Genomic DNA, 22,351 nt, shown 5'->3' with positions numbered 1-22,351 from the left:
CGGCGGCGCGGGCGCGGCGGGCAACATGACCGGCGCGGGGAGTGCGGGCCGAGCGCTGGCGGCGCTGCTGCTGGCCGCGTCGGTGCTGAGCGCCGCGCTGCTGGCCCCCGGCGGCTCGTCGACGCCAGGTGAGTGCGCCTTCTGACCCGGCCCGCGGGGCGGCGCGGGGCCCGCCCGGGAGGCGCGGCGCCCGGAACTCTCGCGTCGTTTCCGCCGCGCCGCCCGTGGCGGGGCCGGGGCTCGCGAGCGGAGGCCGCTCCGCGTCCCGCGGGCGCCCGCCGCTCAGCGGGAGGACGCAGGCGGGGAAGCGGGGTTCCCGGGGCCTCGTGGAGAGCCTTCTGCCTGGGGGCCGGCGCGCCCATCCGTCTGCCGCATGGAGGGGCTGCGGGACACCGGCCGGAGCCGCAGCCCTGAGCGCGGCGGACTCAGAGGCCGGGGCCACGGGGCTGTGTCACCGCGGCCGGACAACGAGGAGCCTCCCCGGCCAGCCGGGCGGTTCCGTTTCCGTGGTGACGGGCCCGGTCTGCGGCCCGAGACCGGTCGGGTGGCGGGCGGTGCTGCTGTCTGGTCGAGAGGACCGGGCAACTGATCCTCGCGCCCGCGAGCGTTTCCGCGGCTGTCCAGGTCTCCGAGCTCGCCAGGGAAAGGCGGGGAGGAGGCAAATTCCAGAGCGTTCCCCCAGACCCCATGGACTAGGACCCGGGGCCTTCGAGGATCTCAGTCCAGGCCCCTTCCAAGGGGGTGTTGGTCCGGGCTGGAGGGGTCGGGAGTCACCTGCCTCTCCCCGCCGCTCCCAGCCCCTCTGAATCCGATCACACGGGGTTTGAGGCCGGCGGGTGTGGTTCAACTTTCCACCTCCTCCCTCGTCAAGATGCTGTAGGGCGGAGACAGCGTGGACTTTGAAGAAGCGACTTAGCGGATTCCGTTTGGTACACGGTCTCCCCGCCCCGCCTTAATCTCGTCCACTCCCGCTCTTTACGTTGTAACTGAGGAGCCGACCTCGCGCGTTATGTAATCTGCGCAGTCCCAGCTTGTGAGGGGCAGACTCCGCACAGCGCTCGATTTGTTGTCCTTCAGCATCCATTGGTAGTGATCATTATCGCAGGGAACCGGTGGTTTCTAAATGGCCCTCGCCGCAGCACCTTCACAGAGCCGTGCTGCCAGGCTTCCAGTGCCACCTGGAGCCCAGGTTTGGGCAGCAGATCCCTACCATAGGAATAAAGAACTCCACCTTTACATGAATTGAGGACTCATTTGAAAAGGAAAAAAATAGTAGAATAAGTCTTTTAAAATATGCTCAGCACAGACACGTATGAGCTGAGAGGGAGAACCAGAAATTAAATATTTGAAAATTCAGTAAAAGCCCGATATGTGATCACTATTGAAAGGCGACTTTGTTTGTCTTACTTTGTGGACAGGAAGAGGAGGGAATTGTTCTTGAGTGTTAAACTCCTTGAGGCTGCTCTGGGATTTCTAAGGTCAGTTGTTTGGAAGTTGGCAGCTTTTTCTAGAAACTGAGCATCGGTTTCAATTTTGGTGTCATATTGGATGGCCTAGGAATTATGTCGTGTGTGTGTGTGTGTGTGTGTGTGTGTTTGTGATTCAGATGCAGACTTATTTAAAAAATTATTTCATTGAAATATAGTTGGTTGACAGTGTGCTAATTTCTGCTGTACAGCAAAGTGATTCAGTTATATGTATATATATGTTCTTTTTCATATTGTTTTCCTTTATGATTTATCACAGGATATTGAATATGATTCCCTGTATTGTACAGTAGACCTTGTTGCTTTATCCATTCTGTATATAATAGTCTGCATCTGCTAATCCCACAAACTCATTGCTTTTTTAAAAAATATGCTCAGCATATTTTTGCAAATAATGCAGAAAAGGTACAAAGCTATCAGAATCCCCTGGCCTTACACTCACAGTGTCTTCAGCTGTTGTCTTCAACCTTGGCTGCACATTAGCATTCCTTGCGAGCTGTTTTTGTTGCTGTTGTTGTGGGGAGGACAGCAAGTGTTAATGAGGTTGTGGAGAGGAGGGAACCCCCCTGCAGTGTTGGTGGGAATGTAAATTGGTACAGCCACAATGGAAAACAGTATGGAACTTCCTCAAAAGATTAAAAATTGATCCAGCCTGTCTACTCCTGGGTATATAACTGAAGACAATGAAAACACTAATTCAAAAAGATACATGCACTCCAGTGTTTATAGCAGAATTATTTATAATAGCCAAGATATGGAAGCAACCTAAGTGTCCATCAGCAGATGAATGAGTGAAGAAGATGTGGTGTGTGTGTGTGTGTGTGTGTATATATGTGTGTGTATACACACACAATGGAATACTACTCAGTCATAAAAAAGAATGAAAATTTTGCCATTTGCAACAACGTGGATGGACCTAGAGGGTATTATGCTTAGTGAAAAAAGTTAGAGAAAGGCAAATACTGTGTAACTTATATGTGAAATCTAAAAATAAAATGATTGAATGTAACAAAACAGAATAGACTCACAGATATGGAAAACAAACCAGTGGTTACCAGTGAGGAGAGGGAAGGGGGAGGGGCAAAAGTAGAGATGGGGGTGGGCAATGAAGAGGTCAAACTGCTATGCCTAAAATAAACAAGCTACAGGGATACAGTGTATAGCATGAGGAATACAGCAAGTATTTTATAGTAAGTTTAAATGGAATATAGTCTATAACAATTTTGAATCACTTTGTGATACACCTGAAACTAACACATTGTAAGTCAGCTATCTTTCAGTTTTAAAAATACAACAATTAAATCATACTGGTTGGGCAGGGAGGCCTAGCGTGCTGCGGTTCATGGGGATGCAAAGAGTCAGACACGACTGAGCGACTGAGCTGAACTGGTTGATGTTCAGTTAGCATTAACCTTCCATACAACCTTTTATAAAATAAATAATGTTTATTATAATTAAGAGCTTTTAAAGTCTGAAATTCACATGGAAAACTTAAGCATGAAACAAGAACCTTCTTCCACGCACCACTGAAAACTCATAGAAATATGAATAAAAACAGCAGTCATTACAACTCCAAAGGGATGATGCTATATAGAACAGTTACAAAGGAAATTGTCAACAGCTAGTGACTGCAAATTTGCAAATGGGAGCTCTCAAACCTGAACAAAGGAAATGAAGAAGAGAAATAGTTGAAAACATTACGACAAATACGACAAAGGATTTACTATCACAGGGGCCAAGTGGTTAAGTAAACATTCCAACTGTTCACAGAAACGGAAAACAGTGATGGTCAAGATTTGGAGACATGTTCAAACTTGCTAATTGTTTATTCAAAGCAGGATAATAAAGAAATTCTATTTTCTATACATCAGGTTAAAAAGCAAGGAACAAAAATTAAGCTGCTAGGGAACAGTTCTGCTAAGTCTCAGGAGACTGGGAGCACAGAGGTTGGGTGCCGGTCAGATTGGTGGGTCTCTCCAGGTCTCACCCATCTCATCAGGCATGTCGTCGTTAGTGTCACCTGGGGGCTGATGAGCACCACACCTGTCTTTATAAATTGTCGCAGCTCAACTGAGGGAGGACTTTGGCTAAACGTATCAAAAACTATTAGAAAGGCTATTTTTGGTCAAGAACTTCACTCCTGGAAGTTCATTCTGAAGGAACTATGTCAAAAGACAACGTTGATTTTTAGATGTCTGTAGTACCATTTTCGTGTAGGATATAGCATCATTTCTCTTTTTAAAATTTTCTTTTTAATGTGGACTATGTTTGAAGTCGTTATTGAATTTTTTACAATATTGCTTCTGTGTTATGTCTTGGTCTTTTGGCCACGAGGCATGTGGGATCTTAACCCCTCAACCAGGGATCAAACCTGCACTCACTGCATTGGCAAGTGAAATCTTAACCACTGGGCTGCCAGGGAAGTCGTTAGCATCATTTCTTATAACTGGAAGAGATGGGGAGTGGAATGAAATTGTAAATAAGGTTAAACAAAAAAGAAGAAACAGTTTTAAAATAAAAAAAGTTTAACCACATCGTTGTCCCCTGCGTTGGTTGGATGTAGTCCAGACCATTATAATCATTTGTTGAGCACCTAACTTTTTTTGAGGTTCTGTGCCAAACGCTTATGCATATGTTATCAATTTTAGCCTCTCCAGCAATCCTCTGAAGCACACACCGCTGTAACCCCTAATTTATTGATGAGGATGCTGAGGTGTGGTGGAGTTCAAATTCAAGTTGGCTCATCTTGGAGTCCGCACGCATAACCCGCCACGTTGTACTCTTCGTCCCAAACACTGCTCCCACTGGCTGCTTTAGAGAGGGCCTCCAAAGAACAGAGCTGCTGGTAAAGCTTTATTTAGCCTGGGGGAGAAAAAAGCTTCAGTAGGTTATTAAAAGGTACATGCTGTGTATTTTGTCTTCACAGGGAGCTAAATAAGGGTAAATTTGAGTAAACTCTAAAAAATGAGAGATTTATGTTGGCTGTAGTGAAGAATTTTCCAAATTAACCAGATGAAATACTGCATAGTCCTGAATTAAGTGTTCACATTACAAGAATAAGAGAGGTTAGATTATTACTTTTCTAGCTGTGTTATCAAATAGTTTCCCTTAACCCTCCTACACAGTCGGAAGAAGTGGAAATTGGTGCAGCCACTGGGGAGAACAGTATGCAGGTTCATTAAAAAACTAAAAATATGACCCAGCAACCGCACTCCTTTGCATATACCCAGTTCAGTTCAGTTCAGTCGCTCAGTCGTGTCTGACTCTTTGCGACCCCATGAATCGCAGCACGCCAGGCCTCCCTGTCCGTCACCAACTCCCGGAGTTGACCTAAACTCACGTCCATCGAGTCGGTGATGCCATCTAGCCATCTTATCCTCTGTCGTCCCCTTCTCCTCCTGCCCCCAATCCCTCCCAACATCAGAGTCTTTTCCAGTGAGTCAACTCTTTGCACGAGGTGGCCAAAATACTGGAGTTTCAGATTTAGCACCATTCCTTCCAAAGAACACCCAGGACCAATCTCCTTTAGAATGGACTGGTACCCAGAGAAAACCATAATTCGAAAAGATGCATGCACCCCAATGTTTGTTGCAGCACTATTCACAATAGCCAAGACATGGAAGCCATCTAGATGTCCATCAAGAGAGGAATGGATAAAGAAGATGTGGTATGTATATACAACGGAATATTACTCAGCCATAAAGAAGAATGAAACAATGTCATTTGCAGCAACATAGCTGCAACTAGATATTATCGTCTTAAGTGAAAGAAGTCAGAGAAAGATAAATATCATATGATATCACTGGGTGGAATCTAAAATAAAAGAATGATACAAATGAACTTATTTACAAAACAGAAACAGACAAACTTCAGAAACAAACTTACAGTTACCAAAAGGGAAAGGTTGGGGGGGAGATCATAAATGAGGAGTTTGGGATTAACATTGCAAACTATATATAGAGAGAGATATAATAGATAACAAAGATAGCACAGGGAACTCTACTCGTTTTTCTGTAATAACCTATATGGGAAAAGAATCTGAAAAAGAATGCATATATGTATAATGAAATCATTTTTCTACATACCTGTTGTGCTATATACTAGCACAACATTGCCAATCAACTGTACGCCAATATAAGACGTTAATTAAACTTTTTTCTTTAATTTTCATTTATTTTTTTGGCTTTGCTGGGTCTTAGTTGCAGCATGCAGGATCTTTAGTTGCGACATATGGACTTTTAATGGCGGCATATGGAATCTTGTTCCCTAACCAGGGGTTCCCTGGTGGCTCAGATGGTAAAGCGTCTGTCTACAATGTGGGAGACCTGGGTTCGATCCCTGGGTCGGGAAGATCTGCTGGAGAAGGAAATGGCAATCCACTCCAGTACTATTGCCTGGAAAATCCCATGGACAGAGGAGCCTGATAGGTTACAGTCCATGGGGTCGCAAAGAGTCGGACACGACTGAGCAACTTCACTCACTCACTCACAACCAGGGGTTGGACCCAGGGCCCCTGCACTGGGGGTGTAGAATCATAGCTACTGGACCACCAGGGAAATCCCATCTCTTTTTTCCTTTTGCCTGGAAGCTAGAGGGTAGTTTCTCTTCCATCTCACAGATACACGTGCCAATAACAGGTCACCTTGTTTTCCTAGCAAATGTGCAGAGTGAGGTGGAGAGTGCATCACCCTCATAGAACCCAAAGAGCGTCTGGTGAAGTGATGAGCTCTAAGCCAGGGAGCTCTTCTGTCCTTCAGACTTCCGCTCTCTCCTTCCCCACCTCACATCTGCCTCGGGAACCAGTTGATCCTGAACCCCAGACCAAAGTGACCTCCGGCAGAGCTCCTCAGACTGTGAAGGGCCTGCAGATCCCCAAGGGATGCTGACTGGGGTCCTGCAGGTCTCACGAGCTGCCTGTCCCGGCTCAGAGCTGAGTGATGTGGACCAGGAAAGCTGGGGCTTGGGAACCACACATATGAAGTTCCAGTGAGTTCATGGAAAAACTGTGGCTATGGGTAGTGATGCAATCCTTGTGAGCCGTAATTTCTTCATCTGTAGGGTGGAGGAAATTCCCAGCTCTTGAGGTTGTCATATTATCAGAGAAGGTGCGTGGAAACTACCAAACCGGTGCCCCTCACACCTTAGCAGTTGTCGAATGTAAGGTGTGGCTGGTGTTAATTGAACCCTCGTTTGGGCACATGTGTGGAAGGGGAGGGGACTGGGTGCATGTGTGCGTCCATGTGGATGGGCCACGATGGACAGGAAGCCCCAGCATCTGAGAAGCATTCCTGGGAAGCCGCTGTTCACTCCAGTGCCACTTTATGACACATCTTTCAAGTGCCTCATTTTTCCTTTTTTTTTTCTATTTCTTACCAGACTTAGACAAAAAGAAGCACGTGGAGCTGAAGATGGACCAGGCTTTGCTGCTCATCCATAATGAACTGCCCGAGACAAACCTGACCGTCTACTGGAATTTCGATCGCTGTTACCATGTAGGTGCCACGTGTGTGCTCACAGTTGTGTTTCTTCTGAGGCTAGTCTGATGTGACCTTGGTGCTGTCATGAGCCAACAAACATGTTAGTTTGTTGTTGTTGTTTTATAATTTTATTTACCTGCTTATGCCTCTGCTGGGGTTGTTGCTTTGCACAGGCTTTCAGTGGTTGCGGTGCTCAGGCTTCTCGTTGCAGTGACTTCTCTTGTTTCAGAGCGCAGGCTCTCCATCCGCGGGCTCAGTAGTGGCAGCTCCCAGGCTCTAGAGCACAGGGTCGGTGCACAGGATTAATTGCTCCATGACACGTGGGGTCTTTCCAGACCAGAGATCAAACTCCTGTCCCTGCATTGGCAGGTGGATTCTGAGCCACCAGGGAAGTCCCCACATGTTAGCTTTACAGGTGAGGAAGGCTAGATAAAGGTTCAGAAGGAATGCCATCACGGAGAACACCTGGCAGTGGGCTACATCTGTTCCCTGCCCTTCTTTTTCAGACCAGTGAGATGAGCAAATCGATAGACCTGTTTTGGGGGTTTTTGTTTTAATTTGACAAGGGCTCTTTCATGCCACAGTAAGATCATAAGCCGCATCTGGGCCACTTGCCCATTTCTGCCGCCTCTTAGGGCCTGTGCCCTTAGAAGCACTCTCCAGGGGACTAGGGTGTGACAGGTTTTCAAGCTGTAGAGGAAAGATGCGCTAGGGCTGGAGTCTCAGCAGGGTGTGCATAGTTGCCTTTGCAGTTGGTTCAGTTTGACCCCTTATGAAGCCTGAACTAACAGTGTTTTATTTGACTTCTCTGCCTACTGCATAACCCTCTTGCTGAACCAGAGAAGGAAGGGATGAGACTCAGGGCTTCACGGTGGGGTGGTGAGGGCTGAGGGAGGCCCACGCTGAGGTCCTTCTGATGATAAAGGATTTTATATGAAGGTGTTACTCCTGTGCTAAACCTTATTGCTTTTTCAGGACAAGGCTATTCTTCCATGTAAAATGAAGTAGTCCACTTCCAAGTTGAGAGCTTTAGTGTACCACCTTCAGAGGAGGAATTTTCATGGATAGTGATCTGTTTAGTGGTGGTGTTTAGTTGCTAAGTCGTGTCTGACTCTTTGCAACCCTATGGACTATAGCCTGCCAGGCTCCTCTGTCCATGAGATTTCCCAGGCAAAAATACTAGAGTAGGTTGCCATTTCCTTCTCTTGGGGATCTTCCCAACCCAGGGATCGAACCCACATCCCCTTCATTGCAAGTGGATTCTTTACCTCTGAGCCACCAGGGAATCCCCTGTTTAATGTAAACACCTTTTTTTAAAAAAGCAAGTTTTTAAAAGCCTGCAGTATGGGCATCAGCTGGAAGGTGATGGAGCAGTATGGGACACCTTCTGTAAAGTGACGTGAAACAGAACATCTGTGATAGTAAGAAGGTAGGTCAAGACCAAGAAAAGGTTTATCACACAAGAAGGTTTATGTATTTAACAAAACACCAATCATGTCTTGTCAAAAGAGACTAAATAAACACAACAGGCAGAAATGATACTTTCTGCAGTTTCATATCTCTACACAACAAAAATATAATGGAAGAGAGAATACAAAGGTAAATATTTCATGGAAAATCTTTGACCTGGCCAAAGCAATTCTTATGAAAATTTGTTTCTAAATATTTCAAACAGTAAAGATGATGTTAATACAATTCATACAAGTCACAGCTTCTGTTTAATGAGGGCCTGCTCTGTGTTATGCATGATACAGCTCATAGAATCCTCACAGCATTCCAGGATTCTACAAGCGGTGATGCTGAGATTAAGGGCAGGAAAGGGACTTTCTCCTGGGGTCCCCAGCAGTCACGTGGCAATCCTGGGATCCACACCCCTTGCTCTAGTTTCAGAGTCAGTCCGCTTTCCAAATTCTGCTTTATGTTTATCAGGAAGGAAAGGGGAAATGCAAAGCTAGTGAGTAAGGATCTCAGGGTTTTGGAAATCAGTGTCATCATCCAAACAAGAAAAAAAGGAAGCAGTAATAACAGCAACTATGGAAACTTAAAGTGAGAAAAAAATGGGAATAAGAATGAGCCAAGTGATTCTAAAGAAAATAAAAGTCACACATACTCTGTAATGGTCTATATGGGAAAAGAGCCTTTAAAAAAAAAGAGAGAGGGGATATATACTGATTCACTTTGATGTACAGCAGAAACTAACTCAACAGTGTTAATCAACTATACTCCAATAAAATTATTTAAAAAGTCACACAAGTGATAAATTACTGATATATTTAAAGAGCAATGGAAATTAATAAAATTAGAATTTATATGTCAACAGAGATTAAAATAATTATGGTTCAATGAACAGTTAAAACTGATCAATTTAAAGTAAAAAAAAAAATCAGTTCCTTTAAAAAATGTAATATGAAGGTTAATTCAAGAAGTTGAGGACATGCAATTTCCCTGGTGACCCAATGGTAAAGACTCCGTGCTTCCAATGCAGGGGGCTTGGGTTCAATCCCTGGTCTGGGACATTCCACATGCTGGGCAGTGTGGCCAAAAAAAAAAAAGAAATTGAGGACATAAATAGATTAGCAACTGATTAAGAAATCTGGAAAATTATAGTGAATTTCTCAACTAAAAATAGATCATTTTTTCCTTCATTTTCAAATAATAAATAATTCTAAATCTATATAAACCCACCCTAAACATAACAACTATTAAAAAAATGATGGCTTGAGATCTGATTCATTCTTAGGTTAATCTTAAAACCTATCAAAGACATGAGAAGAAATGTAGGCCAGTGTTTCTAATTAATGTGGGTATAAAAGTCTTAAACTCGTATCAGGTAGAATAAGTTGGCATACTGAGAGATTTCTGATGACTTATATTTTCATCCTTGAGGGATCTATGAGAAGTCACGTGTATGGACAACGATCAAACTTTAATGGGAAGATTATAGTCTAAATGGGGAGACAGCCGTCGGACACTGATGTGATGATTAAACATAGCTAAAATGGCAGTACTTCCCGAATTAGTTTATACAGTCAACACAGTTGCTGTTAACGCATCAATGGATTCTTTATAGAAGCTGCATAAAAAGAACTCCAAATCACATGAAAGAGTTTAAGTGGGCAAGTGGATCAGAGGATGGCCCGAAAGTGAACGGATGGTCCAGAGCCTTGCTCTGCCCAACGAGGTGCCTCGCAGAGCACAGTGGTGAGTGCAGCCTGAGAGAGAAGCGAGGGCCAGTGGCCCAGACTGAGTGTGACCAGTAGACTCTCACTTCTGCATCACTTGAACATACTGCAGCGCAAACCATGGGAAAGGCTTCTGGAGTTATCTGACCCCACCTATCAAATACCCCAAGTAGATTCAAGTAGAAACACCCTACAACTTAAAAAAAAGTGCAGAATGCATCTTTATGCTCATGAAGCAACAGAAGAAATAACACGCCAGAGTAGTGTGAATGTATAAAGCTTTATAGACAGCAGAATGTAGCAGGATGAAGGCGTTAGAGTGGGGAAGTGTTTGAGAGAGTTACACGCTTCATGTTGCGGTATGTGAGGACAGGTTTCTAAGGTTATGTTTGAGGGAACTAGGTGTCAACGTGGTGCACACCATAGGGAACATAAAAGAGCCAACGAAAACTGAATTATTTAATCTACTGATGGGGGCTTCCGTGGGGCTCAGCAGTAAAGAGTCTGCTTGACCATGCGGGAGATGCGGGTTCAGTTTCTGGGTTGGGAAGATCTCCTGGAGAAGGAAATGGCAGCCCCCTCCAGTGTTCTTGCCTGGGAAATCCCGTGGACAGAGGAGCCTGGTGGGCTACAGTCCAAGGGGTTGCAAAGAACCGGACATGACTGAAGCGACTAAACAATAACACATCTACCGATAATTAAAAATGTAATCTGAATGCTGTGGTATTATAAACTCCTAGCGCCTGAACAAAAGCAAGAAGGGTGTGATGTCCTGGTCAGGCTCTGAGAAATTAATCTGTTACAGTTTTTTATTTTATGTGAATGTTGTTTGGCCATGTGTAACAAGAACCATTAAAATGATGATTTTTTTTTTAAGCCAGTAATCTCATTTTTGGAAATTTATCCCAGGGAAAGAATTTAAAGGCGTAAGAAGATCATGTGTAAATCTTTAAGAACAATATAATTTTTATAAATTATAAATATATATTATCAAAATGTCATATCATTAAATTATATCTTTCAAAACTATAATTTATATACAAAATAATAAAATCTTTGAAAGCAGCCTAAGTATTCCTAACTATAGTATGTGATAGAATACTATCAATTAATGCCATTATAAATATGCAAGTTGGGTAGAATGATGTTTATTTGTTAAATTATAGGCAAAACCATAAAAGGCAATATTTAATGGATGCTCTGTTTGGTAATGATGTGAAGAATTGACCTATGAATAAAGGTTTGTGTAGTTCCATAGCAACACCTACTTACATAGACAAATTTGACCTAAATTATTGAAATTTAAAAATTGTTTACAAGCACGAAGGAGAAGTTTTCTCAGGCCCTTCAGTTGGATATCCGACCACCGCAGACTGCCAGACCCCTAACCCTGGCTTGTGCTTGGATCTCTAGTGCCTGCTTCAGGTTCTGGCCACCGTCCCGCAGAGCAGGAAGGCCGGGCGGCCGGGCGTCGCAGCCGTGGCCGTGGGCACCCAGCACGGGTCCATCCTGCAGCTGAACGACACCGCGGAGGACAAGGAAGTCTGTAGGTTCGTACCCGCTTTGATGTGACTTACTGAAATCTGCAGTTCTCTCTGCTTTTTTTTTTTTCCTGTTTGGATTCTAGCTCTCCCTTCTTTCAGAGTATCTTTCTGTGTCTTCCCTGGTCTCCACTCAGAAACGCCTCTCACTCTGTCTGGACGGCATCACCAGTATCCAGCTCTTTATTTCCTAACCTAACGGTGTTTCTTCATTTTACCTAACCTCTGTAGGCTGGAGTACAAATTTGGAGAATTTGGAAACTATTCTCTCTTGGTAAAGCACGTCCGTGATGGAGTCAGTGAAATTGCTTGTGACCTGGTCGTCAACAAGGAGCCGGTTGACAGTAACCTTCGTACGTACATGCTCTTGCTTGATTCTGAGAGTTTGCATTTTCAGCCATTTCAGTTTTTGAGTATTGTTTGCAACATGTTGTGTAATTCAAACTCTGGATTACAGGTTGTCTATCTCATTATGGCATATTTGTAGTGTATTTATTGTGCCATTGGTATATACTAAGAAAATTACGTGATACATGAGAATATTTGATATATCCACATATTCTCATAGTTGTTTTTGGTTTAATTTTGAAGCATAAATAAGCCAAAAACAGTTAATGCAGTGGAAAGAAACTAGAAATTGGCTAGCCATCTGGCAGGTGACTGTCAGGTATCTTTCCTTGTTTTAGGATTTAGAATACAGTGTTTTCTGTATGTGTCTTTGACAGTTCAGACATCCTCTTGGGTTCTGAAGGAGTTGTTCAGTCTCTAATAACTCCTCTGGAGGAAATGAGTCTTTCCGGGTCCCCAGTAGGTAGTATCAGAAGTCCCGGGGGCTGTTCCAAACAGTAAATACTGTTCGCAGTGACGCTGTTGAAGACTGGTTGGTTGTGTCAGAAGAACACCAGTAAGAGGCAACGTGAAAGGGCCAACGTGGGAAGATTCAACCATTAAAAGAATAATGAAGTAACTGATGGAAACACACTGAACATAACAAAAACCAACGAGTTCACTGTGAGGCTAAAAAGCACAAGGCCCCCGTCCCCAGACAGAAACAATATTTTGGTTGCTTTTGGGAGTGACAGGGACACCTGATGTTAACTGGTGCAATTAAAATAGTGGAAAAGCAGGATCATCTGTCATGCCTTTCCTGTTTTTGAGTATTTTAGGATAACGGAGTAGTCCTAGGTGAAGAGGGTAAATTCTTTACAGAAGAATCCAGCTAATAATGTGGCAGAATACTTTGCAACACCCAATGAAACCATCGATTTAGGCAAAAACCGTGAGTGAATGGAACTATCCGATGAAAGAGGGACTTTATACGGGAGGGGTCAGGCCTCTACCCCTTGAACGTGGGCATCAGGTGCACGGTGGGAAGCAGGAGGTGCTACTGATGGGACGTGTTGGCGAAGATGCCACACCTGCAGAGTGTCCCTGCCGGGAAAGTGGGCCTTCTCGACCAAGGCTGAACAGCTGACTTACCATCTGCAGAACACTCAGAGGACAGAGGAACGAGATCAGCAACACGGGGGGAAGCGCCCTAGCAGATCTAGACCGAGAATGAGGCGCCCTGATAGGAGACGGCCAGCCTCGTGTAAATCAAGTCCGTGACTGTGGACGAATGCACAAGACTTAAGCGTAACAACACGTGCAAGGTGTGAGCTTCGCCTCGGTCCTGATTTGAACACATGGACTATAAAACGTGTCTTCAAGACAACTGGAAAAATTTGAATACGGAGTCAGTGTTAGCCAGGGAGTTATTTATTTTGTATCACGTTGTGCCTATACAGCAAAAGGTCCATTTTTAAGAAACTTTTCATTTTGAAATAGCTTTAGACTCATGGAAACATTGTAAGGAAGCGTTCCCATATGCCCTTCGCCCAGCTTCCCCTAAGCCTCTGAGCTGTGTAATCACAGTACCGTGATCCCTCATATAGTTTCTGGAACCAGGCACCTGACACGCACCCAGTGCTGTTAGCTGAGCTTTGGACTTCGCAGCTTTCTCCAGCTGTCTTTCTAGTGTCCTCTTCCCGTCCAGGGTTCCAGGGCACTTAGTGGTCAGGTCTCCCAGGCCTCCTCTAAGCCAATCTCATCTCTTCTAATCAGGCTTTCTTGATCTTTCACCACCTTGACACTTTTGAAGAAGTCTGGCCAGTTGTCTTCTTACTTGGGTTTGCTTGCTGCCTTCCTGTGACCAGGGAGAGGCTGTGTGTCTTCAGCAGAGTCCTGTGGAAGTGTCCTCCTGGGGGGTGGGGGGTCAGGTCAAGGGTTGCATGATGTTAAAGATGTACATCCCAAAGATGTGGGAATGAAATAACTGATGTCAGGGATTTGCCTAAAAGACTTCAGGCGAAAAAAAAAAAAGGGAGAATGAAGATGAAGCAAGAGTGACAATGTCTGAAATTCTAGAGTCTAGGCTACAAGTGTATATGGGTTTATTATACAATGATCTGTAGTTTTGAGTATGTTTGATATTTCTCATGATGAAAATTAGCACTTTAGTCATGAATCGTATTCTCAATTGTTAGTAAGAAATTTCACATAAGGGATATAGGCCTTCTCTTCATGTTGCCATTTTTATTTGTTTGCATTTTTTTCTTTTTTTAACTTTTCCATTTATTTTATTGAAGTACGGTTAATTTACAATGTTGTGTTAATTTCTACTGTACAGCAAAGGTGACTCAGTTGTACATATAAATACATTCTTCTTCATATTCTGTTTGCTCTTTTCATTCACAGATTAACTGCAATGACATGGCAGCCTCGATGCTTGTGACCACACTTTTGGTGATGACGGGTTTCCTTTTATTTTTGCAGCTGTGTGTATCGCGTTCCTTGTTGGCATGGTGCTCGTCATCGTGGTGTCCTTCCTGAGGTTCTTGCTGAGGTAAGTTGGGGCAGGCACACTGGGGAAAGTGAATATAGAAAAAATGTGTTCAGAAAAGGTAGTTTGATCATTATTCCTGGATTAAATGAAAATTTACTGTGTCCACCACGCCATCCTAGGTGTTAGGGATTCAGTGTCAAATAAGAGATGGTCTCTGACTTCAAGGAAATAATAACCTAGTTGAAATGGATCTTTACCTTCAGTTCTTGCACGTGGCTGAAATGTAGAAGAAAATGCTTGAGCAATCACTGTTTCCTGGAGGACTCACATGCTGCTTCGTGGCGTGTGGAAGTGGCCTGTGATGGTTTTGGGAGATGCTGACACCCTGACTCTCTTCTTCCTCTCAGCTCTGAGCCCTGAGGCCGTGCCTCCGGCCCCAGCTCCTGCGGCCAGGACCTCCCACCTTGGGGTGGACTCTCCCTTGGTTAGGGTCAGCCAGCTCAGAGAGGGAATTCCTTCCCCTCTGCTGTTAAACTGCCATTCTGGTGAGTGGCTCTGTGAACTGGAGAAGAAGAAAGTGAACTAGACTCAGGCCCAGCGTTGCATCTTTCCAAGGGGAGGTCTTCCCTCTTAGAAGGAATAGGATTGAATTTCTGCATGCTCAGCCGGTGAGAGTCTCAGGAAACACTACATGATGCTCTTGGTGAGCCGGATCCAATCTGGAAGAAAGAACTTAGAAAGAGTGTGCTTCCATGGCAGAGAACCCTGGCTGTGCAGGAGAGCTGCCTGCTACCGAGCAGACAGGTAGCCTCACTGCCTTTCAGGCAGTGCAGTCCTCGCAGAGGAGGTGCATCCCTTTGAATGTTGATGAGATACAAATAATGTTCCAGTTTCTGAGAGAGTTTTCATTTGGTGTGGTTTTTTGGCAAGCTGGGTCTTCGTTGCTGCTCTTGGGCTTTCGTTGCAACAAATGGGGGCTAATCTCTAGCTGCGGCATGCAAGCTTCTCACTGCGGTGGCTTCTCTTGTTGCCGAACTCTGGCAGGGTGCGCAGGCTCAGTAGTTGTGGCTCACGGGCTTAGTTGCCCCATGGCATGCGGGGTCTTCTGGACCAGGGACCGAGCCTGCGTCCCCTGCATAGGCAGGTGGATTCTTAACCACTGGACCACGAAGAAGTCCTCATTTGCTGCATGTCATGTGAATGTGTCTATTGCAGCACGTTTAAAGTAGTAGTTAGCTGACATCAGGCTCCTGCAAAGAGAAGAACTTCCCCTGCCCCATAGTGGAACTGAAACTCCTTTCGCACTGATTCTGCCTTCGCAGCCTGCGGGCAGATGCTCCTGTGGGCAAAGCAGAAGTTCCCTGTGTCTCTCCCGTCAGCCTCCAGCTGCCCCTGGAAGCCCCAGAACGTTCACATGTATGTGAACTAGAAAAGAATCTGAAAAAGTAGTCAGGAAAGAGTATATTGTCTCTCTCCTCTTCACTTGGGGGAACAAGCATGTATAAGAAAATAAGTGCTTTTTCTTTTTCAACTGTAGTTTTTACACATCTTTGTTGTTGTTGCTCAGTGTTCAGTCGTGTCTGACTCTGCGACCCCATGGACTGCAGCACACCAGGCTTCCCTGTCCTTCACCATCTCCCGGAGTTTGCTCAACTCATGGCCACTGAGTCTGTGATGCCATCCAACCATCTCATCCTCTGTCGTCCCTTTTTCTTCCTGCCTTCAACCTTTCCTAGCATCAGCGTCTTTTCAAATGAGTCAGTTCTTTGCATCAGGTGACCAAAGTACTGGAACTTCAGCATCAGTCCTTCCAGTGAATATTCAGGGCTGATTTCCTTTAGGATGGACTGGTTTGATCTCCTTGCTGTCCAAGGGACTCTCGAGAGTTCTTCTCCAGCATCTTCTCCTTTTTTACCCTTAATTATATGGTTCTCTTTCAGAGTTTTTCATGTGATAGTGATATTATCAGTGCTGAATAAACAAAAAATGGGAGTTGACTTCTAGTGGGAAAAAGGAAGAAATTTAAAATATATGCATTGGATATATGGATCATATTTGGATACTGTTTTGAACAATTAATTTGCAAAAAAGATAGGAAGATTGAACTGGCTGGAGTTTTTTTTGGGGGGTGGGGGGTGGGCCACACTGCTTGGCTTACAGAATCTTGATCTTAGTTCACCCACCAAAGATCAAACCCATGCCCCCTTCAGTGAAAGAGCAGAGTCCTAAATCACTGGACTGCCAGGAGATTCCCTGTGTCCTAGTTTAGATTCCGTGTATCAGTGATAACCGTATTGAGCTTTCTCTTTCTGAGCTCACTTAGTATGATCATCTCTAGGTCCATTCATGTGGCTGCAAATGGCATTATTTCGCTCATTTTTGTCTTTTGGGCTGAGTGGTATCCATTGTGTATACGTACCTCAGCGTCTTTATCCGTTCCTCCATCGTTTGTTTCTTTGTTACTGAACTGTAAGAACTGCCTGTGTATTTTGGAAATCAAGCTCTTCTCAGTCACATCATTTGCAAATATGCTCTCCCGGCCCGCCGGTTGTCTTTCACTTTGTTCGTGGTTTGCTTTGCTGTGCAAAAGCCTGTGAGTGTGATTATTCTTGCTTTCATTTCTCTTGTATTGGGAGAGTCACCTGAGAAAACATGGGTGCAGTTAGTGTCAAAGAATGTTTTGGGTATATTTTCTTCTAAGAGTCTTATGGGGGTGTGTCTTATATTTAAGTCCTTAAGCCATTTTGATTTATTTTTGTGTATAGCGTGAGGGTGCCTCTAGCTTCGTTAATTTACATTTAGGGTGGACAAATATTAACAAAATCAGAATCGAGAGAAAGTCACCCACTCACCTTGACACTCTGCTTCTGCTGGGTTTCTTTACTGATATTTCTGAAACTTAAATTATTGAAGTATAATTGATTTACAGTGTATGTGAATCTTTGCTGTACAGCAGAGTGCCTCGGTTATATATACACACACATATATACAGACATTCTTTTTCATATTCTTTTCCATTATGGTGTATCACAGGAGGTTGAGTATAGTTCCCCGAGCGGTACAGCAGGGCCTTGTTTCTCCCTTCTGTATACTGTATACCCGTTTGCATCTGCTAATCCCAAACGCCCACTGCGTCCCTCCGCTGCCCTCCATCCTCCTTGGCAACCCCAGGTCTCTTCTCTTGTCTGTGAGCCTGTTTCTGATTCAGAGATAGGTTCCACGTGGAAGCGGGGCCGCGCGGCGTCGGCCTTTCTCTGTCTGGCGTCCTTGGCTCGGTGTGGTCACCTCTGGGTCCCTCCTGCTCCCGCCCCGCTCCGCTCCGCCGCTCTGGTCGCTCTGGTGCGGCGCCTCCCACGGCCGCGGACGCCGAGACCCGTCATTGCCGCCTTGCGCACGGTCGGGTGTTGCGCCCCCTGCTGCTCTAACTTTAACCAGAATTCCAGCCGCGGGGACTAGTGGTGTCGTTTGCCCTCACGACGCTGTTAAGGAAGGCTCTGTCTTTACTCCTGCTTCCTCTCGGAGGCAGCCGTGCTGTCAGGGTCCTGCGCTTGAAAGCACTGCCGCTGTGAACTTTGGTTTCTACTTCCGTTTCGTTGAAAACGGAAAATGTGTGATTCTTTGACTTTATAGAATATGAGCTTTCATTTTCTTTCAGCATAATATTCTGAAAATTGTGCTCAAGAAAATAAATTAACCGGGCCTTTTATTTGTTGACAGTTTGGAAGACTTCCAGAATTGGATTTCCAAAGCAATCAATTCTCGGGAAACCGATCGCCTCATCAATTCCGTGAGTGATTAGAATGCGTCATGTGCTCTGGGTGCCTTTCTGGATTCGGAATTTACAGTGCCTCATGTAGTCATCTAGACTGCCTTACGTGTGCACAGCCAGGTCGGGCGCCTGCCTTCTTGACCACCAGAACCCCTCCGGCCCGTGAAGGGCGCCCCCTCCTCCTCCTCTGTGAGACTGGAGCTGGGGCTCTGGTGATGCTCGGTGTGGACGGTGTATCCACTCTGCAGACAGCACTGTTGAATCGACCCAGTTAAGTAGAGAGTGTCAGGACTGAAGCGAAAGAATGAGACATGAGTATTAAATCTGTACATGTGACGGCCCGCGGTGGTGATGAGATGTCCTGTCTCGTGGTAATCAGTCCCTTATGGACACATCCGAGTCCACTTGCGGACATACCTGCGGGTGTTCTTGTCCCAGACAATCCTCTGTGGTTGTTTCTCAGCCCGGCCGCTCAGTAGAGGTGCGAAACCCTAATCTCTAGGTGGGTCTTTACAGAAGCAAGTGAAAGTATCGTCCAGCCACAGTGGTCCTCAGCTCTCACTCTGCTGATTTCTGCCCTAAAAGCAGAAAAGTCTGGTTTACTCTTTCGCGTCATGAACTGTTTGCATTTTTCTCCCCTTTTCTTGAAGGAGCTGGGGTCCCCGAGCAGAGCGAGTGACCCCCAACCAGAGGCCTGGCGTCGGTCAGCGGCCCCGCTGCGCCTCCGCTGCGTGGACACGTTCCGAGGGTACATGGGCTCCTGGTGGCGCGTGGGCTCCTGGTGGCGCGTGGCCTCGGGTGGCACATTCACACGCACACACACTTGCTTCAGGAGGTATTTCAGGTGCCCTTTGCTCTCAAGGCTGGAGAAGGTCTCCTGCTGTAAAGCTACATCGGCAGCCTCTCCCGACTTGAGAGTGTCGTGAGAGCCAGGCGGATGGGTCAGTCAGAGCAGCGGGGGGGAGAGGCCAAGACCCACCTCCCGGGGGCCCAGGAGCTGCTGGGGGGTCACTCCCGCCTGTGAGGACCTGCACCAGGCAGCTTTGTCTGCTCAGCAGCTGCACAGATGGGCCAGTGCCCCAGCTTGGAAATGGAACGTGGGGCAGCCTCGTCCTCCTCTTCCAGTCACAGAGCAGCTCAAACATCAGGCCCTTTTGATAGCAAACCCAGAGTCACGTGGTCCAGAATGGCGGCCAGGACCAGACACTGACAATAAGGCCTGAGGCCATGTGGCCGAGAAGACACTTCTAGGTGTCAGGTCTGGTCTTCTGTTGCTTCCCACTGAGGCCTTTCAGAGCCCTTTCAGGGTTCCCCTGACCCCGCCTCCCCAGGGCTCTGAATTCCCCTCTCTGTGTGTCTGCAGCCAGGCAGTAGCAGCTGTAATGATGGTAATAATAACCATCATAACACGAGTCCTCCTGTGCGCCAGGCCTGGTTCCAACTTGTCTTCATCTTTCATTTCTCAGCAGTCCTGTGAAGTATATACTTCCTAAAACATCCCTGTTTCTCAGGGAGCAGTTGAGCCTCAGAGTTGAGTAAGCTGCCCGAGGTCACACAGGGACCGCGTGGGATGTGGATGCAGTCGGCCGGGCTCCAGTGTGCTGTTCTTAGTTGCTCAGTCGTGTCCGACTCTTTGTGACCCCATGAACTGTAATCCCCGCTAGGCTCCCCTGTCCATGGGATTCTCCAGGCAAGAATACTGGAGTGGGGTGCCATGCCCTCCTCCAGGAATCTTCCCAACCCAGGGATCGAACCCAGGTCTTCCACCTTGCAGGTGGATTCTTTACCATCTGGGCCACCAGGGAAGCCCAAGAATACTGGAGTGGGTAGCCTATCCCTTCTCCAGGGGAATCTCCCCGACCCAGGTATCACACTGGGGTCTCTGCATTGCAGGTGGCTGCTTTACCAGCTGAGCCACCAGGGAAGCCCAAGAATACTGGAGTGGGTAGCCTGTTCCTTCTCCAGAGGAGTCTCCCCGACCCAGGAATCAAACCGGGGTCTCCTGCATTGCAGGCGGCTGCTTTACCAGCTGAGCCAGCAGGTGATTTCTAGGCTCCAGATTTCCCACAAATCACCCCGCTGACACACTCCTGTCTTTATTCCCCACATTCAGGGGAAATGGCATCAAATAGCAGCACAGTCAGAATCTGTCTTACTGTATTCCTCTCTTCTGGAGATGTTCCCGGGTGTTCAGGGGCTGACACTGATTTAGTGCTGAGATGTTTCAAGCACGGGTTCGGTGCGGTGATGGACGTAACTCTCTGTCATGGTCCCCGGGTCGGGTGTCCCTCCTTATCCCAGAACTGATGGGAGGTTCACCCGAGGTCCAGTGGATCCAAGAAAGAGGAAGCCAGGTCTTGACCCGAAAGACTCTCCCCTCCCACTGCAGTTCCTTAACCTGAAACACTTAAGCAATTAGCACGAAACCGAGTGATCAGGAATGTTTTGCTCCATTTTCAAATTCCAGGGTGTAGTGGCGCACTTTCTTCAGGCATCATGTCGGAAATGGCAGAGAGGACTTTCGTGCGGGGTTCTCCCTGCGGTGCTGAGAAGTGGGAGTTTCTTGCTCTTGAAGGGTCTGCCCACAATCAGGGGCGGCACTGCGTCCTGCAGCCAGGCGTCCCAGGCACACGGCCGGGTGTCCCAGGCACACGGCCGGGCCCTGAGCGCACGTCTGTCACTTTGCAGGATGGCACTCATCCTCATGGTCTTCGTGAACTATGGAGGCGGGAAATACTGGTACTTCAAGCACTCGAGCTGGAACGGTGAGGCCCTGCCCGGGGGTCGCCTGGCTGACTTGGGCCCCTCCAGCGCCCCCAGAGGCCCCAGAGATGCGTCCCCATGGACGGCACCTTAGACCTTTGCCTCAGCCTTCATTTTCCCCCTCCCTTCTGTGTACCCTGGCTCCTCAGTGCTTCCTTGTCATCCCAGGGTCTGCAGAGGTCGGTGCCAGCATGTGGGCTCTGCAGAGGGTGTTAGAACGTGGATATAAGGTCCTCATCCTGTTCTAGGTGCGCCTTATGCCACAGCCTCGGGGGCGCTCCGCCCTGAGACGCGTGGTCCTCCTGGGGATGCCGTGGATCTGGGGGGTCTGAGTGTGCTGCCTTGTGGCTGTGAATCTGGCTGGGAGGAGGTGGGTTTAGGACAAGTTTTGAGCAGCACTCCCTGAGATCGTAGACCGTCCGCATACTTCTGTCTAGGCTGGAAGTATGGAAGCGCCCCCGGCCAGCCCCCAGCCCAAGTCAGGGCAGCTCAGCGCTGCTTGGAGGGGTTTTCCTGGGGATGCGCCGGGCAGTGGGAGAGGGACGCCGTCCCGGGTCGGGGAGCGCCACCGCTCCGGCCCCTTCCTCACTGTCACGCTTGTGTCCTTCTGCAGGGCTGACGGTGGCCGACCTTGTGTTCCCATGGTGAGTTGTAGACCCACCGCCCGCTCTTCGTGGCCCATCCGCCAGCTTTGGTTTTCCGCTAATGCTGGACCTTCCTGACCCCGGCCCTGAGTTCCAGCGGCGGGCCTGTGCTGCCCCCAGGCCTCTGTGTGATGAACTCGTCCCGAAAGCTGGGTTCACGCACAGTTCTGACACCTGACGTAGTGCTTGTCTAAGACACATGCGCATAAAAGATGGGTGACTTCAGAAGGAATGTTTCATTAGTGTGCGTATGATATGGGAGATCTAGAATCTTGTGGAAAGTCATAAATTCTGAATATTCCACTAATCCTGAAAATATATGTGAAAATCTTATTTCCTAAAAGGTACGCAGTATATCGGTATCAGGGATTTCTGATAAAGTCTGATAATGTATATACCAGTTAGTGATAGTAGTGAGTTAAACTCTAAAATGATAGTGGAGTAAGCCTGGCTATCTCCGGCTGTTCCCTTGGTTGAAGGACCCTGACTTCCCGTACAGCGCGGGTTTTGTGTCTGCTGACACTTTGAATTGAATGACTTCCCTCCGTCGTTTGGAGGTGTTCGTAGAACTGGCCGTGGGTTCCTGTCTTTGGTCCCCGGTGTTTCATTGCTGATATGAACGTAGGTTTCTCTGGGCTGGTGAAGAGTTCCTTTATGTTAATTT

At 46.9% G+C, this 22,351-nt stretch overlaps 1 protein-coding gene across 2 annotated transcripts in view; it reads left to right on the top strand.

The window, feature by feature from the left end:
- The window catches only part of HGSNAT (heparan-alpha-glucosaminide N-acetyltransferase), a 32,284-nt gene continuing 9,933 nt past the window's right edge, over positions 1-22,351 (top strand). The window contains exons 1-9 of one of the 2 annotated variants that reach the window (XM_018041922.1): positions 1-128; positions 6,864-6,979; positions 11,560-11,696; positions 11,919-12,040; positions 14,502-14,571; positions 18,229-18,298; positions 18,931-19,028; positions 20,969-21,045; positions 21,657-21,687. In XM_018041922.1, coding sequence (XP_017897411.1) covers positions 26-128; positions 6,864-6,979; positions 11,560-11,696; positions 11,919-12,040; positions 14,502-14,571; positions 18,229-18,298; positions 18,931-19,028; positions 20,969-21,045; positions 21,657-21,687 — 824 coding nt within the window. In that variant the 5' untranslated portion in view covers positions 1-25. Of the gene's footprint in view, positions 129-309; positions 1,479-6,863; positions 6,980-11,559; positions 11,697-11,918; positions 12,041-14,501; positions 14,572-18,228; positions 18,299-18,930; positions 19,029-20,968; positions 21,046-21,656; positions 21,688-22,351 lie in introns of those variants that run through there. The other variant, XM_018041924.1, reaches the window with a different exon arrangement.

This window comes from Capra hircus, chromosome 27 (assembly GCF_001704415.2).
Source record: "Capra hircus breed San Clemente chromosome 27, ASM170441v1, whole genome shotgun sequence".
In the NCBI taxonomy this organism is placed as follows: domain Eukaryota; kingdom Metazoa; phylum Chordata; class Mammalia; order Artiodactyla; family Bovidae; genus Capra; species Capra hircus.
This window is presented reverse-complemented; position numbering and strand designations above follow the sequence as displayed.